Raw genomic sequence first — 17,407 nt, 5'->3', positions numbered from 1 at the left:
CGCGACGACGCCGCCCTCGTCCACCCGTCACGTGAACAGGAGCCCTTAAACGAGCGCACCTCATTGGGAAAAGGAACTAGCCCTGTTGTGACCCGGAAGTAAAACAGAGGAGGCTCCATGAGGAAGACAGACCAGCTGAAATCAGAGCGACAGAACAAACTTGCTGCTTTATTTTTGTGATCGTGTGTCAATGGCAGGACCCGTGAAAGACAAGGAGGCCTACCAGAGACTGAACTACTTATACCAGGTAGAAGAATCCAAATTGTGGCCATGATCATTCACGTCATGGGATGGGTATGGGGTACTAACAGATTTTAGCTGGCCTGATGATGATGATTATTCCCCTCTGCAGGCTGCACATTGTGTTTTATCTCAAAACCCGGAGAATGTGGAGCTGGCCCGTTTCTACTGCTTCACCCAGAAGACCATTGCAAGACGCTTAGTGCTCAGACAGTAAGACCCTCTCATTAATATTTCCAAAATCCTTTTATTTCATGCTTGCTTATTAACATTATTTTGAATGGCATGGGCATGGGAAAGCCTCCCTGACTATTGGATCCCCAGGTCAACCACTGGCTTTGCAGGTTTCCAGGTGGCTGCACATTAATCCAGTTACTGAAAATAGGTTTTGACCCAGGCATTTTGCTTTCATTCCCGTTTGATTGTGTTTTTGTCCCATTTATACTTGGCGCATGCTCACTTACCTGCTTGTTACATCCAAAGACACATCTGAGTGTGTATCAGAGAGAAGCTGTGGGAGCTGCAGCAGCTGTAGGCGGGGTGGACACAGTCTCAGTGCCCTCAGGTCCCTGTGTAAATAGCTGTCCACATGTGAACAGGTGTTTCAGCATCTGTTGATTAGTGCCTGTGTTTACTCTGCAGAGACCCATCAGTGAAGAGAGCCTTGTGCAAGAAGTGCTGCTCGTTGCTTGTTCCAGGTGTCACTGCTACTTCAAGACAAAGACGTAAGTCACCTCGACTGTCCACGCAGTTTACAGGGCAAACCCGGTGCCATGTGGAGTCACAACATATTCACTGCTGTCTCTGTGATATTTATTTACAGTGTCAAACCTAGCGTGATGTTTGGATTGCTGACTTTGAGTGTGTTCCCTTTCTCTCAAAGGGAAAAACAGCCAGACACGCTTCACAGTGGTGCGGTGCCTCAGCTGTGGGCACAGAAAGACGCTCCTGAACAACCCAGAGCATCGTCTGTGGGTCGACCAGCCTGAGGCCCAGCTGGAGAGCCACAAACAGTCAGGTGACACACCTCAACTCACCTCTGACCACCAATTTCATGGTAGTTCTTCTAGACCAGTGGTTCTCAAATGCGCCCCTAGGGGAATGTTGGAGTACTGCAGGGGGTACATGAGTTTTTTTTTTTTTTTGAGTGTTAAATTTAAAAAATACCAGTCATGCATATTTCCTAAAATAATAAGCCTATGCTACAATAAATTCAGTACAACAATGTGAGTGCAAGTTTGATAAATCACATTTTATATTCAGTAATCCCTCCAGGTTTCTGGAAGGTTTCAAATGTGTGTGTTTCTGGTTTAAATCTGCTGCCGTGGTCGTCAAGTGAAAACGTTTGCTCACTCTGGGAAGCCTGGCAAAAATCAAGAAAATGATTTTGTCTTTGAAACGTTGCAGCAATACAGCTGACAACAGGGAGACATTGTTTTAGACATTGATGCAGCTGGGTTGCATACTGTTATTCTATTTTTTTTCCACTGTGCTGGAGGAGCTTATATATTTCAAAGGGGGTACATTATTGAAAAAAGTTTGAGAGCCACTGGTTGAGATGGTTTTCTTGTTTATGAACATAACCTTTAATGGTAAATTCTGTCTCACCCACAGCTCCAGGCCCTTCTCCTCAAGTATCGACAAAAGACACAGACGGTGACGGCTCCCCGTCCACAAAGTCCAGCGTGAATCCTGCGGGCAGTTAGCTCCAGGTTCCCATAACATGAAGACCAGGTGTTTCTCAGTTTTGACATGACTTGGTTGGTAGGTTCGGAGTGTAACATGTTAACACTGAGCTACCCAGTCAGGGGACTGGGTAGCTGAAAGTCTGAAGCTGAAGGTCTTGTTAAGTTGTCTGGTTAGGTACTATATCCACTATTTAGGTTTTGTCTCTATAGCATCTAAGGTGATCTTATGTAAGAAATCAAATAGGCAGAGTTTGTAGATAAATGACAGCCACAGCCACTGAGAAACAAAACACACCAGGGTTAGAAATGTATGAAAAGATATTACACTATTTGCATCACATTTTATTAACTTTTTTCACAGTGATTATAAAACCAAAAGTACAATTTTATGAGATGTTTGACAAAATGTAGTTCTAAAATTTATTACTTCACAACCCTTGCTAGTATGTATCAGGGTTGCCCTTTGCATAATATTAAAGCTGCATTTTCAGAGTGCTCAAGCTTTTGACACCAGACCAAACTGATTTATTTAAAGGCTGTAGCGACGTGACACTTCTGCTCTTGTCAATTTTTGTGTGGCTTTAACTGACAAGTGGTTTTATAGATGTATTTGTAACTTCTGCTGTATCTGTGGCTGCTATTTATACACAAACTCAGTGACAAGTTTGACAGCTCATTGTGACTGTGAATCTGGAGAGCAGATGCTTTGCTGAATTGTGGGTCTGTCTTAGTGATTGAGGAGTGTTTTTTATTTGTTTGTTTGTTTGTTTTTTGGGGTTATCATAAGACACACTCCTCCACCACTTTGTACCATTACCATCTGCTCCCATTATTTTCCTTTTTGTCAGTGCTGGAGGCTTAAATGGATGCTGGTGTGATTTCAATATAGGCGGAACTTCATGGAACAGTTTAATTTAAGTTTATCTTGCTGTTGAATCAAATAATCTTTTGCTAAATATAACACTCAGAAGTCATAGAGCACAGTTTTACTGAAAACAACTGGCAAGAATCGAGTTGACACAGTTTTGTCAAGCCTTTTTATGTTAAATTATTTTACATTTTATGTGCGCACAGGTCTGTATTTTACCATGAATGAACGATTCTAGGCCCATTGGATTTTCATCAGTTTCAAGTATTTATTTCCCAGAGGATACATTAAAAAAAAGTTGTTTTTTTTTTTTTTTTTGGGGGTCTTTTTTTTTTCGCTCTCACATTTTCTTTTTCTCTGCTTGGTTCCCCTTTGGCACTCGGAAGCGCGTCTTCTGAAAATATAGAAGGTTCTTGGCAAAAATCCTGGGAATATGGCCCATATACAAGAAGAGGGCCAGAGTCATGCCTAGAAAATAAGTTGTTTTCACGTTACTGGTTTGTTTACATTAAACAATTTCATAGTTGATGCACATCAATATGGTATTTACTGTATGCTGATGTACTTTACCTGTGAGAGGTCCAAGCCAATAAACTACTGCATACTCTGTGAAGGTGAACCCAGGACAGTGGAAGGTAACACCGTAGGCCAGGGATGGATTCAAGTAAGCTGACGTGTAGCCACTGGCTGGAAATTTGAAAAATAATGTGTTAGACCCTCTTGATGATTTTTTTTTTTTTTTTTTTTTTAAAGAAACATGGGACAGTGTGAAATTGACACAAGTTCTGTACCTATACAGTGTGGAGTTGCCAGAAGTGATGCATAAAAAATATAGTTTGTTTCATGATACTGTTGTCTTATTTAAATAAGAAAAAGATGTTTATTGGTCAAAAAAATAAGGTGCACAAAGAAAACATCTAAAGAACAGAGGTGCTCTTATTGTGAAAAAGCTCAGCAGAGCTATATGTTTGCATCTTTGTATCCTTTATGAAGTCTAGATAGAAAAATTAGCACAATTTCTATTATTGCTACCACGGCTGAGTCCCGGTTCATGGGAAACTTACCTGCAGAGGACAGGAAAGTTAACAAGATAGCAATGACGGGCACCTGGATGAGGGCAGATCTACGACGAAGGTTAAGGTGGAGTAGGTGAAAAACAAACGCACACACAGACTCAGTAAAAAATCCCTGCAGCAAAGAAACCAGGAGGGATGTGCTGCACTCTCGAGCCATCAGGTTCTTGATCATATGCATGTCTGTGAGCTCCAGGCCCCAGTAGTAAACCGCAACCACAAGGGCAAGGTGGGCTCCAAGGAACTGGGATGCAACAGCTAGGAGAGTGAGAAGGGTGGAGGTCTCTAGCTGCAGGAAATTTCGTAGGATCAAAGCAGGATTCCCTGAGGCTCTGCCACAGATCACACCATGGGTCAGCAGTACCACAAACAGGATGGTTACAGTGACATCAGGACCCAAGCCCCCAGCCCACTGGCCCACCTCCACAATGGTCTGCACCTCCAGCCAGCATGCCACCAGCATGAAAGAAGAAGCAAACTCCATTATGAAGCTGAAACGTGGCCATTTCGCAAGGAGTGCTCTAACTGCGGCTCCAAAAGTCACTACAGCCAGGAAATATCCAAGAGATGCATTCAGTCCAGACATGGTGCTCGGATCAGGTGTTAAGCCTTGCTGCTCTGCTCATTGGAGCATGAATGAATGAAGGGGTGAGCGCTTAACCCATGACTGTACTTTGTATATGACAACGTGGCGCATGCAGAGACACTTTTCTTATCAGAGAAACATCAGGTTTTTGTCCCACAACCACCTGCCAAAATACACACAGGCCTTTTCAAGGTCATGTCAGGAGTGCGACTTTGTTTGGAGGGCAAAGTGCTGCACCTCAACTAGTAGTCATATATTTATATGAAATCCTTCATCATGTATATCCTCATCCTAATGAATATAGAATCCATGCTCTTTGTTCCATTATGTTGATGACTATAATTATATGATCTAACAAGCCGATAAAATGATGCTTTTGAATAACAGTGATGCAAATGATCACATATCTCCGGTGGATCCATGTTTATAAAGTACATTTTGGGGATTTTACTATGTCTGATTTGATAGTGAAAACTTAATATTGTTCAACAGAACAATATTTGCGGTAGCTTATGGCAACTTAGAGAGTTCAGGAAAGATCAAGATAAACTACTGTAAATATTTCCATCATATCCCTTTCTTGCTTCCCCAAAGGTTAAATCGCTGGTAATTCAAGAAAATGCAGAAAGGATTAGCGCTACTGTTTAATTCCCCCATCAAAGCGCCACAGATAGTTTCTCAGCGTCTCTGATGTTTTGGCTCCATCTTGTGGTCGAAACCTAACTGCAGTCTATTTTGTGGCATACATACTCCAGCAGCTTGTGACCATGACAACAGCTTTATTTCATTAACATTTTATATAAACGGCTGACAATTATGCTCTCACTTATAGATATTATTTAAAGAAAAGTTAGAAGAGTATCCTTCTGTTATCTTTTTTTTATTATGATTGATTATTTTTCATGTTTTAAGTTATGCGTATGCTGCGGTGTTGCTATGGCAACATAAGCGTTAACCGCACAGCGCTAAGTTCTCTCGGGAGCGGTGCGGTGTTGTTGGCCAGCCCAGTGTCAACACTGGTGAGTGAGGCAGATAGGCAGTGTAATGTTAGGTCAGTAAAAGGTCAGTTTGACTCAGCTGAAGTATGTTGGACCTTTGGTAGCCATTGTAACTTGTGGTTAACTTCAAAATGCACGGCTGCTCAACACTGAAGGTAGGCCTAATTACTTCAAACAACTTGGCAACAGACAACAACAACAATGATAACGCGAGTCAGTTTAGCACAATGACAACAGTTAGCATTAGTACAAGCCGCAGGTTAACGTTACCAGCCTTGTAATAAATGTAAGAAAAACGTTACCCTGGCTCATTCCATTTAATTTACGATAATTAAGAATGTATTAATGTTAGCTAGCTAATTTTAGTGTTATTTGTTTGGTTACCCAGCAGCACAAAGGCATTAAAGTTACAGAATTTGTCGTGAGATGAAAACCAGGCATTTCACTTCAGTTCACTTCACAAAGATGTCCTCGAAAAACGCGTGTATAATCAAACTCTATACGAGGTATAATCCTTTCTGCTCATACTATAACAAACAATGATTTCCCTCAGAAAACGGCTTCTCACTCAGCTTCCTGGAGTCTGCTTTTCCCCTGCCATGAGTCAAGCCTGTCCCTAACATGGACTGTGGTGGCCGAGGCTGTGACTCCTCCAGAGCCAGAAGAGCCACTATCTCTGAACAGAAAAGCCACAGTGAAATAATCAGCGTTGAACAAGAGCTGAATCACAAAATAAGGCACTGTTATTATACAGTGCAAGATGTGGACTTGGCCCACTTACTTCTCTGTTGGATAATGCTTGAAGGACAAAGAAGGGACATTACAAGCATTTTTAGTGTTCCTAAAAGTCAGCGTATATCTGTGCCTTTTCCAGATGCCTTATGATGAGATCATCCAAGTCTGTGAAAGTCAAAAAAGAAGCTGCCACCTGCAGATCAGAGTATACAGCCAAGAATAGCAAAGTAACTCTCCGGCCCTTTACCAGCCCACAAGATCTGGCTTTAAGGACTACCTCAGTCAAAGGTGTGTCAGAACTCACAGAATGGATCTAACTGTAATTATTTGCACTCATACAAGCTAAAACATCTCTCATTGCTTGGTTTGATTTCTGGTTGCTGTTTTCACAGAATATCAGCTGCCCCTGAGTATATTTAAAAACTGTAGTTACCTAGAGGAGTGTTCTATGTGCCAAATGGTTTCTCAGTGTCTTGGAAACAAAACAGACTACAGAACAACTTTGCTCTGACCTCTTAGCACTTCTTTTAGTACATTTTGTAAATTAAAAAAAAAAAAGAAGAAGTAAATTTTCCATTGATGACCTTTATTGATTATTTTCTCTTGATCTCCTAGTTTATATTTCTCTATCATACAGAAAACATGTTTTAGTTTGCAGTATTTCGGGTGGGTGCTGTGCAAACACGTATATGTATAGGCAGCTTTTTTAACCAAAACTGACTGGCATCATTCAACATGACTGTTTTCACAGGCCAAGAGAGAGATTCCAATGGCTTTGCAGTAGTCACAATTAAAAAGAAATCGTCCAAGCCCACAACATATTTGCCGCAGAGACAAACGTGGTCAAGAGAGGTAAATACACAAAAATGATTGCACATATACAATGCACACACACACTGGTGTAGGGTTCACACATCCTTCTTTAAGGAGTGCAAATTAGTGAAATTAAGTTTACTTGGAAGAAGTAGCTCCTCCTGTAGGCCTGGTTTGACCTAACTTACCATAGGCTTCAACACTCTTCTTTTTCCAAGTCACCATTCTGAGGAAAATAACATTTAAATTAATGTTTAATGGTAGGATGTAGTAGCTTTATTAGATTTGAGTTTGAGTTTAGTATTTTTTTTAGATTATGCATTAGAATAACAAATATAAAGATTAATGCAATGACCATAACAAGAACATCATGAATAAGAAAAAAAGGAATAGTGACTAGGAAGTGTATCAAGAAGAGGAAAGAAAAAAACTACAACAACATCAATGACTGTGCACTGAACATAGCACAAGATTGGGATTTTTGGTAAAATGCTCATTCACATCCCCAGGTGTCCAACCACAGTTACAGATGGATGTGTGTCTCTTTGTGCTGTGCTTATGTTGTATCTTGTGTTTATTCTTCAAGCCGGAGAGAGCACAGTTACAGGGACTGGGCCTAGAGAGGAGCAGGGCCCTGGTGGGCGGCACATTGAGCCACACAGACACGTCGAACTGGTGCTCTTCCCTGTCTGCTCGGGACACGTCACTCACCGCCTTCACAGGTAACACACCAAACAGGTTGTTTAAGGAACAATCAGGCCTTTCTGTGTTACACAATCAGTTACTAAGGTACAGTATTCCTTAGTCTGATGTTGGTCTGAACTGAAATTGTGTTCATGTCTCCACAGAGGATGAGGAGGAGCAGTTTACTGTGCCAAAGTCAGTGGGCAAGGTGGTATGCCAGCAGCTGGATCATGGGAATGTTGTACGTGTGTGCACCAGCCGCTCAATAAGGCAAGCCAGCCTGGTTTTTAAATGGTTGATCAGAGCCTGTGATTGGTTTATGTCTCCATAAACGTTCATGTTTTTTCTTTTAGAAATGAGGAGTTTTCAGCGATTGATGTGGAGAGAGAGGATGAGGCCTCAAATGAATTAGCGCCTCTAAGTTTTTTAGATGAGCTGGAGAGAAAAGGAGCAAAAATACTAACCCCCCGGTCTCTGTCAGCCTACACCCCACTTCCAGTGAGTTCAGTTTGGATATTATTATACTTTTAAGAAATAAAGTTAGTTCATGCTCATCTGGACTGTCTTCATTCTGCTTACTATAAGATTACAGCAGCATTACTTGTTAGATTACAGAAGAGGTCTCTCTTAAGATACTGTGACAAAATGTGCTGAAATTAGGATGATTAGATGTGTACATGTGGTTGCTTAGGGTTGCATTATCATGATTAAAAAAATCATTGCAATGTACTATTTTGTTTATTGTGCTTCCCCTATAGTGTAAATATAAATACACATTTAGGCACAACTCTTGTGCATATAACTTATGCACATGACAAAATATCCAAGAGTTATTTTGGAAAGCAAAGGAAAAAGGTACTCTGCCTAGGACTAACTAATTGTCATGTTTAGGAAAATGTACATTTTTTTATGGATAAATGCTGGCAAGCTCTTGTTAATTCAGAGGTGGTGCAGTGCTATTTTATCACAACTCTTGCTGACCTTGACCAGGACACCACTCCAGTGTAACAGTTGTATGTTTTTCCACAGATCGTCAGTGAGACATACCCAGTGTTGTGCGGCAAAGATGAATACATGCACAGACCATTCAGTTCATCAGGCTTCCACACCCTCAGCTCGTCTCAGCGCCCCACCAGCAGGACTATCCACACTGCCATCGTGCACATCACCGAGTCGCTCCAGGCTGAGGCCATAGTGAGGAAGCGGAGAGAGAGAGAGAAGGCAAAGAGGCTGGAGGCTGAGGCCTTGCAGAACAAGATTTGTCAGACACACACTGTGAGCTTCAAAGTTCTCCCCTCTGAGAGAACCACTGCTAAAGACACAGACCTTGGATCAGGGAGTCACAAGAACCTGTCAGCCCCCCCAACCACTCCACCCCCTAGTGCTAAGTCCCCTTGTGAACTCCCAAAGGCCACCAGCATATGGACACTAGCGACCCCCACACAGAGGCAGGGCTCCTCCAAAGCAGTGGGGCCAGTGGTAAATGGATTGAACCCAAATAAAGCTGACACTCCTGTCAGCACAAAAGAATCGTTTAGACCCCTACTGACTCTATCAAAGAAGACTCTCACTCTGTCCACCTGTAATAACATTCACAGAGGGCCAACCAACAGCCAGAGAAACAAAAGGAACTTCCTGTTCATCTCCAGGCACCAGGCAAACAACATGAGGAACATGACACAGGTTGTTTCCTCCAAGCGACAGCCCAACAAGGAGCCCCAGTCACACTCTGTCTCTTTTGGAGCTGTGGAAGATCGTTCACAACGAGCAACAAATAGTCCCTTTAACCAGGAGCAAGTCATAAACATCCCAACTGCGGACAGTTTGCCCTAATATGACTTGACAGTGCATCCTCTTGGAATTACATATGTAAACACGTTGTTGTATGCTTCATTTAACCCTCCTATTATCTTTGGGGTCAGTTTGACCCCATTCTGTGCCTGTAAATACATGATTAAGATACCTTTTTTCTTCATATTTCCTGACTTTTCCTAATTCCATGGGGACAAGTGGACAAACATAAAACTAACCTGAGGATGTTTTCAATGTCCTGTACACATTTTGTATGCATTAGTTTCTTTGGGGTCTTTTTACTATATAAAACATAAAGAAAATATCACCATATATCACATATTTATTTTAAATATTTTGGATGACACTGAGGAACTAGAACATGCCATTTATAATCGTCAAAAAACTTTGCCTCTGCTTTATGGCCCTCACCTCACATAACCACACCTGTAAAAGTGAGAGAACCACTGATAGTAAATATGACATTTTGTGTGAGGGGGCAATTGATTAAAAAGAAACTCTGTAGGTTTGAGTGTAACATGGGGGTTAATGCTGACCAGCTTTGCATTGCGCCCTGTTGCTGTTGTTTCATAAGGGGCCGCGCTAGATGGGGATGCAGCCCTCTTCGCCCGTCGAGGCGGAAGTTGTGAAACGTCAGTCAACGTTGCCTTTCAACGGTACGCGAGGAGCGATGTGATGGCAGGGGAAGAAGAGGCAGAGAGGGAGGAATGAGTACTCGTCGGGGATGGCGGACAAATCTCTGACGGTGTTTCTGAAGCTGTTCGCTGCTGGATTCTACGGCCTCAGCTCGTTTGTCATCGTCGTGGTGAACAAAAGTGTCCTCACCAACTATGGGTAAGGCTCTTGTTTTGGGACCGAAGCCGGTCTCTCTGAAAAGGCTGCCGTGCTAGCTAGCCGTGCTACGTCTCGCTATATAGTGGGGCTTAATTCGCTAGCGACCAGCCACTAACTTTTAGCTAACCTAGCTGCATGCCCCAGACTGCATCTTAACAGGCTGCATCTTGTAACGGTACTGAAGAAGTGTTTTTTCAATCAGAACATGGATAAATAGACTTGCAAGCTGTGATATTTGAGGTAAACCGGGACTTTAAAGTTGTCTGCCGTGCCGTTACAGGTTCCCCTCTTCGATATGTGTCGGCATTGGACAAGTAAGTTTCACGCTTCTTTCCCTGTCAGTGCAGTGATTTGGTCACTTGCATCACACCTCGTAAATAATTCACATTTTGGATACGATTCTGTGACTATGACCCGCAGATGCTGGCCACGGTGGTTGTGCTGTGGGTGGGCAAGGCTGTGAGGGTGATCAGCTTCCCGGATTTTGATGAGAGCATACCTGTCAAGGTGATAATTTCTGCCTCTGTTGCAGTCATACTCACTAAACGACTTCCATTAACGCTTAGTGAAACCACTCTGCTGTTGTTCCTTAATACAGTATCTGTATTTATTCCGTTTTACAGACTTTCCCTCTACCTCTACTGTATGTGGGAAATCAAATCACTGGCCTGTTTGGAACGAAAAGGCTGAAGTAAGTTGTCTTAGTTGATAAGAAAAGCTTGTTGTGAGTCTAGCAGGATGGCTTTGTCAATGTTACTTTTTTTCCCAATGATAATATGCGGTTGCAACTTGTGCTGTCTTTCTCCAGTCTGCCGATGTTTACTGTCCTCAGGAGGTTCTCCATCTTATTCACCATGCTGGCCGAGGGTTTTCTGCTCAAGTAAGCTTTCATATCACAAATAGCCCACTGTTCTTCATCTTTTAGTGCTCTGTTAATTCAGTGGGACACAGCTAGAGCAGAAACTCTAGTCCACATCTTTGTATTGGTGGTCACTGTTCATGGCTTCATGCTGTCTGGTTTTTGTTGCTCTACCTCCTTTGGACTTTTCTAGGAAGAAGTTCTCTCGGCCAGTCCAGCTGACAGTATTTACAATGATCCTGGGGGCGTTTGTGGCTGCAAGGTAAGTTTGATTACATCCAGGTGTCTCAGCTGTAAACCAAACCAGAATTATCTTGACTACAAAGGCTTGGTTTATACTGATATATGTCCTCTCTTATCTGACATTGTCAGGGCCATTAAACATGATGTACCTGTAATTAAAGGAGGTTATATTGGACCAGAGCATGCCCAAAGCTAAAGTGTGACAGGAGCAACACTTATTTACCTGCCTGGCACTTTCTAATAGCCCCCTCTCATCTCTGTTCATAGTGCTGACCTGTCCTTTGACCTGCAAGGCTATGTGTTCATTCTTCTGAATGATGTGTTGACTGCAGCCAATGGAGCATATGTGAAACAGAAATTAGATTCAAAGGTATGTGGCCCCACCGCTGCCAGATGAATGATAACCATTGTTTGACTGGAGCGGCGTCTGGCATTGAACTGATGTTGATGAATTCATAAAGCACAAATTGTCCTTCAGTGAGAGATTTAAAGAATGTCAGTGTGTGAAAACACAGCGAGTCATTTCTTTTTACTGTCCATCAAGTAGACTAAATGGATCGATTACCCAGATCAGCTCTTGTACAATCTGTATATTCTGTAAGCTTGACATCAGTTGCTTTTCTGACTAGTGATTGCTGGGTTTAGTCATGATTTGTATTTCTGCTTAGCTCCCGATGCAGCAAAGTGGCTTCTGTCCTCAGAGTCAGGTTACTTACTGTTGGACCATTGAACCAGAAATGGCCTGTAGCTCAATTTAGTCAGTTTTTATGTGACAGAAGCAGGTCACTCGGCACTCACGTTACAGTGGAGGTAGAACTGGAGCCAGATTTAGAACATGATGTGTATGGAGCACCATGCACTAATACTAAAATAGACAGAGTGAGTGAGTGAAAGAGGGAGACAGTGTGTCACAGAGAATCAAATGCCATCAGAAAGGTCTGATTTGTGCAATAGGCTGGCCATGTGTGACGTGTATGCTAGTTAGTGAGGAATGTAGTAGATGTCTTGTGAATAACCCTCTCTGTTCTGTCTCTGCCCTCTCCTTGATTTTCATGTTCATGCAGCCTGTCTGACTCCATGCTCTCTTGTCACAGGAGTTGGGGAAATATGGATTATTATATTATAATGCATTATTTATGCTAATTCCCACCCTGCTGTTGGCTCATGTGACTGGAGATATGGAGAAGGTAAGCAATATGTCATCTTGTCTCTTCTGTCAGTCTGTTGGTTGGTCTGTTTGTTGTGCCCAATAACGTCTAATTCAAATCCTCCTTATTCAAACCTCCACATCTTCATCTAAAGTACATTTGATTTGATTTGTGAAATGAAAGTGGTTGTACATAATTTCAACCAACATATTAAACGTTTTGTAGTAGATACATAGCCGTGATCCGTCTGTTCTTGCCAGTTTTAGTCTCAGTGGTGGTGAGTGTGCATATGTGTGAGTGTGGGTGTGAGCTGTATAGGAGCTGTTTTTTGGTTGGTCAGAGTGGGCAGGGACCTTCTGGTTTGCCCAACTCCAGAAGTGGGGGGCCTGCAGCCAGAAAGGCACAAAGCTGCTATTATGCAGCTCGCAGAGTTATTACAGTGGCTCCTAGAGCTTCTCTTGACTAAATAACCACAGATACAAACAGCTTCACTCATTTACTTTTCTTCCAGCGTGTATTTGACCATGCATACTTTGAGCTTTTATAGCCAGCTATTTTGTAATACAAAATTGTAATTGTTATCTAGCAGTTACCATTCTTTATTTTTAGATGGTGTGTGTGTGTGTGTGTGTGTGTGTGTGTGTGTGTGTGTGTGTGTGTGTGTGTGTGTGTGTGTGTGTGTGTGTGTGTGCGTGTGTGCGCGTGTGCGCGTGTGTGCGCGCGTGTGTGTTGTTTATGTGACTGGAGATCTCCTAGTTTCTCACTGTGTGCGCCTCTCTTGCCAGGCAGTGGAATACGAAGGCTGGTCAGATGTGTTTTTCCTCACACAGTTCTTCCTCTCCTGTGTCATGGGGTAAGACATGGGCTGGAGCTTGTTAGTGTGTGAGCCTGTGAATGAAGTGCATGTGTGTGCAGCCAATGCAGAACTTTGTTTTGTGTGTAGACTGAACATCTGGATGTATCAAATTACTGTGGTAATCCTGATGTGTCATTGGCCTTAAGTTTAGTTTCTAGGCCATAGCAAAATGTGAGTGTGTAGCTCATAGTACTGCTCAGCCTATGATGCAACATCAGTAGTGCTTAAATTTAATTTCATGTTCAAACAAGTCTAATCATGTGCAATATGGTGATTCAATTGTTTTGCAGGTTTGTTCTGATGTATTCCACAGTGCTCTGTACACAGTATAACTCTGCACTAACAACAACCATCGTGGGCTGCGTCAAGGTAAGATTCAGGCTAATGTGAGTTGTGAGATTATTGTTCAGATACTCAGCGATACCATGAACTCAACTTGTGTCTATATCACCTCTTTTTACAGAACATCCTGGTGACATACATTGGGATGGTGCTCAGTGGAGACTACATTTTTTCATGGACTAACTTCATAGGTTTGAATATCAGGTATGAAACTACAGATGTTTCCCTGTGTGGTCCTCGATAGTATTTTAGTAAAGGGGAACTTCTGATACAAGAAGTAGTGACAGCAATACAAAAACAGTCTGTCACCCTGTTCATTAACTTGCAGAAGTGATTTAGGGAACATGCAGTGAGGTTTATCATCTCATTGTATTAGTGCCCCATTAACCTGGGCATTTGTCTATAAGACAAAGATTTGAACATTGTGCAAAGCAAGCAGGGTAGGTAGCAGGTACTTAATGCCCACCAGCACCCCTGAAAGTAATTATGTGTAAATTCCTCTCTGGTCTAGATCTGTATCTGATGAAAACTAAAAAGCATTGCTGCTGAGTGTCTCATACAGGTGCAGGAATCCCTGAGTGCAAGCTGGATCCTGTTTGTAACGATGGCCAGCTTTATGACTGGTGGTGCGCTGCAACATGTTCACCATGTCACATGATCATGATCTGTAGTGCAAAACCCTAATGGTGAATCCGAGATAACGTTAAGTCTTTTCATTAGACTTCACCTCTTCAGTTGAGGATATTTCACTGTTTATCCAAACAGCTTCTTCAATCATGAGCTGAAGAATTTTCCCTTGGATATCTTCAGACTTGGATGACAAAGATCAACACAGACTTCCCATTACGGCTGCTTGCATCTGTCATATATTTATTTATTTATTTTTAACAAACTCTCAAGTGTTATTTCCGATATTTTACTAAAACATAACACAATGAAAACCACAGTTTAGTTATTCAGTGTATTGCAAATCAGTGTGAAGTTATATACTGTACTAATAACAATACTATATTAGGGCACAATTTAAAATACAGTGCCTGTTTTACGCATTCACCAGCAATGGCTTTGGCAGTAGGAAGAGAGGGGAGGATTGTACACTTTGGGAGCTGCCCAGTACTGCCACAGTGTGTACTGTAGGTGACTCAGCAGCTCCATTGGAGTAATCAGCAGATCTTTGGCTTGCTAAAAGGATCTGTGATGGTAGTTGTTTAGGGTGAGGACAATGTTTTAGAGTTTTGTGACCTGACTTTCCAGCTTGTTCAAACCAGCTCCCTGGAAGTGGAAGGGACTTGGTGTTCATTTTCAATCAACAGAATAGTTTTTTTTTTTTTTTTTTTTAATGTAGGCCTACGTGTTACAGCTGTGGATGTGCATTGTGTTTTCAGAGTTTAACGTGAATATTTGTTGTTGTTTTTTTTTTCAGTATTGCAGGCAGCCTGGTCTACTCTTACATCACGTTCACGGAGGAGCAGTCCAGTAAATCAAGCGAAAACACCAAACTGGAGATCAAGGGCAAGGTCGTTGTATGACAGAGACACTGGATTTCTTTTTATGCTGATGAATAAGAGAACAGTCTATTTTTGGTACTGCTTATATTTATTGAGCATGTCTGTGGCAGAGACTAGGAATTCACTGGAATAGTGTCTTGGTGATTTCCTGTCTGTCTGTATATGGAGGTGGAGCCTCACAGTCCCCTGAACCTCTGAGACTCTCCTCCCGACTGCCATGGTTATGAAACCCTCCAGAGGGAACATGGGCCTGAACTAAAAAGTGGGCCTTTTTTCTTTTTTTAACTTGATTTAGTCCTGTAAAATTGGTTGATATTATGTGTATTTTTAATCTTTGGATTTACTGTATTTGTGAGTAGCGCTAAGAAGGGAGACATGGAACCAATATTATTTATAATACAACATTATCATGGGAATGGACATTCCTGATATTCAGGTCAGCTGAACCTTTGAGGTTGAATGTTGAGCAAAGAGTGCTTTCTGTAAACAGGAGTGAAAACTGGATTTTTCAGTCATTTCAAGTACAGGTGTGCTTTGCTCACTTCAGTCGCCTGCAAGTATTAAGAATTATAGTAATTTAAAGGCACAATCCTTACCTTTTCTACACAGTAGATCCTATCCAATGTGCTGTTTACACAGAATGTAACTTTTGAATGCCTTCTAAGCAAAGTGGGATGATCTGGCCCCATCAGTAGCTGTAATCTATTGTTACACTCCTCTATTATGTTGCTTTTCATTTTGTGTGTACGCTGTTTTAAATATATTACAAACGGATGATGATTACAGTTCTCTGCAACCTCATCCTTTAAACAACCAAAGTGGGTGGGACAGTGGGCTGCCAGTTCAAATTAAGGATTGTGGCTTTAAATGTATTTGCCGTCTGTTTTTAGGGGTCTGATCCATAATTAACGGTTTACATTGTGTTCACTCAGTATTACAGAATGTTTGCTGTGGTTCCTATCACAGGCTGGAACTGGTTTCTTCTCTATGCAGAGGCAACAAGCAGTCGTTACGGTTTGTCTGTTTGTGCAACAGGATCCACTTGTTCTTTGAGACAATGTTATTATTGCACTTTCAACTGTTTCCAAGGTAGCAATGGTAAAAGGGTGGAAATGCTTCACCTCAAGTTACAGTCGTTGTCGAGAGATTGAGGTTTATGTATTTTCAAGAAATGTATGTTTCAGGTTTGTTTGTTTTATTATTTTTTTAAGAGTTACGATTTCAGCGCAGTTACTTTATCCCTAAATAGTCAGGTATGAGTATTGACATTTTTACATTTTTATCTACATGTTCACCCAAAGTTATCGGATGGGTGTGCTTTGTACCTTTTTATATTTATTTTTTTGTTGAAACTAATATTCATAATGTAAGTGGAGTAATTTGTGAATTGTTGCTGCTGATGTCATTTTAAGCAAAGTAACATGGACAGTAGATGGAAAAGAATAACATGAGACAGAGGCAGAACATATTTTTTACATGAATAAAAAAAAACCAACCATTTAACTCCTGCTGTTGATGTTACATGTACACAATCTTTGTAATTTTGGTAGGTTATACTTTAATTATTTTAACACGTGTCATTATTTGAGAAATCTTTATTTATAAATATGGTGTCAAGCTAAGTTTGACATTAAAAAAGCAAAACCTGAAGGGCCCACTGCATCTTCTCCAGCTTCCTATCATATATGCAACAATCCTCCGGCATTAGGTAGGAGTCAGTGAATAGTTGACAGTGAACTATTGTCTCACTCTCACCTTAAAGTTGTGTCTATATTAAGAACTTAAAAACATTGCTGATAAGGAAAAAAATAAGCTTATGAGATGTGAGGTATTCAGTGTTAAGCTGGAATTAAACAGTTCTTGGTTGCACGTGGAGGAAATTTTAAATTAATGGGTAATTTAATAATGTGAAGCTATATTAAGCAATATTATATGCTATTTTAACAGCAAAATGACCAATTGCAATGTGAGAGTCATTGTGTTGTTTTACAGCCAGCCTGTTATTTACTAGTTTAGCTCTGAATTGGCTCCTGATTGGCTTGAATGAGCTCCTCTGCCATCTGCTTCACCCGCGCACTACTTCAGCTTCATTCAAAGTTTTTCTGAAACTGCACATGCTA

General features: G+C 41.5%; 4 protein-coding genes across 6 annotated transcripts; 3 read left to right on the top strand and 1 right to left on the bottom strand.

The window, feature by feature from the left end:
* Nucleotides 1–88: 88 nt before the first annotated feature.
* On the top strand, nucleotides 89–1,946 carry rpp21 (ribonuclease P subunit p21). The gene is made up of 5 exons (XM_030049725.1): nucleotides 89–247; nucleotides 353–453; nucleotides 883–1,040; nucleotides 1,124–1,258; nucleotides 1,855–1,946. Exons 1-5 carry the CDS (start codon nucleotides 191–193, stop codon nucleotides 1,944–1,946), a joined length of 543 nt encoding a protein of 180 aa, XP_029905585.1. The 5' UTR covers nucleotides 89–190.
* Nucleotides 1,249–9,783, top strand: LOC115358184 (uncharacterized). 3 transcript variants are annotated; one of them, XM_030050041.1, is made up of 8 exons: nucleotides 1,249–1,258; nucleotides 1,855–1,974; nucleotides 6,328–6,476; nucleotides 6,940–7,040; nucleotides 7,588–7,723; nucleotides 7,850–7,955; nucleotides 8,039–8,183; nucleotides 8,715–9,783. In XM_030050041.1, the coding sequence occupies exons 2-8, from the start codon at nucleotides 1,964–1,966 to the stop codon at nucleotides 9,516–9,518; spliced, it is 1,452 nt and encodes a 483-aa protein (XP_029905901.1). In that variant the 5' UTR covers nucleotides 1,249–1,258; nucleotides 1,855–1,963; the 3' UTR covers nucleotides 9,519–9,783. The 3 variants fall into 3 exon arrangements, with proteins under 3 accessions (XP_029905901.1, XP_029905903.1, XP_029905902.1); XM_030050043.1 differs by lacking the exons at nucleotides 1,249–1,258; nucleotides 1,855–1,974 and adding an exon at nucleotides 5,454–5,474; XM_030050042.1 differs by lacking the exons at nucleotides 1,249–1,258; nucleotides 1,855–1,974 and adding an exon at nucleotides 5,485–5,608.
* aqp12 (aquaporin 12) lies at nucleotides 3,137–4,455 on the bottom strand. Its single transcript, XM_030050046.1, has 3 exons — nucleotides 3,861–4,455; nucleotides 3,367–3,483; nucleotides 3,137–3,264 (listed from the first exon to the last, which is right to left on the bottom strand). Exons 1-3 carry the CDS (start codon nucleotides 4,453–4,455, stop codon nucleotides 3,137–3,139), a joined length of 840 nt encoding a protein of 279 aa, XP_029905906.1.
* A 438-nt stretch (nucleotides 9,784–10,221) lies between the features above and the next one.
* On the top strand, nucleotides 10,222–16,790 carry LOC115358185 (UDP-N-acetylglucosamine/UDP-glucose/GDP-mannose transporter-like). Its single transcript, XM_030050045.1, has 12 exons — nucleotides 10,222–10,331; nucleotides 10,612–10,645; nucleotides 10,752–10,838; nucleotides 10,955–11,022; nucleotides 11,140–11,211; nucleotides 11,384–11,452; nucleotides 11,701–11,803; nucleotides 12,528–12,620; nucleotides 13,367–13,434; nucleotides 13,728–13,806; nucleotides 13,901–13,983; nucleotides 15,203–16,790. Exons 1-12 carry the CDS (start codon nucleotides 10,222–10,224, stop codon nucleotides 15,306–15,308), a joined length of 972 nt encoding a protein of 323 aa, XP_029905905.1. The 3' UTR covers nucleotides 15,309–16,790.
* The last annotated feature ends 617 nt before the right edge of the window (nucleotides 16,791–17,407 follow it).

The sequence above is a fragment of the Myripristis murdjan genome, chromosome 4, assembly GCF_902150065.1.
Source record: "Myripristis murdjan chromosome 4, fMyrMur1.1, whole genome shotgun sequence".
In the NCBI taxonomy this organism is placed as follows: Eukaryota; Metazoa; Chordata; class Actinopteri; order Holocentriformes; family Holocentridae; genus Myripristis; species Myripristis murdjan.
The sequence above is the reverse complement of the archived record's forward strand: the minus strand, read 5'-3'. Positions and strand labels throughout refer to the sequence as shown.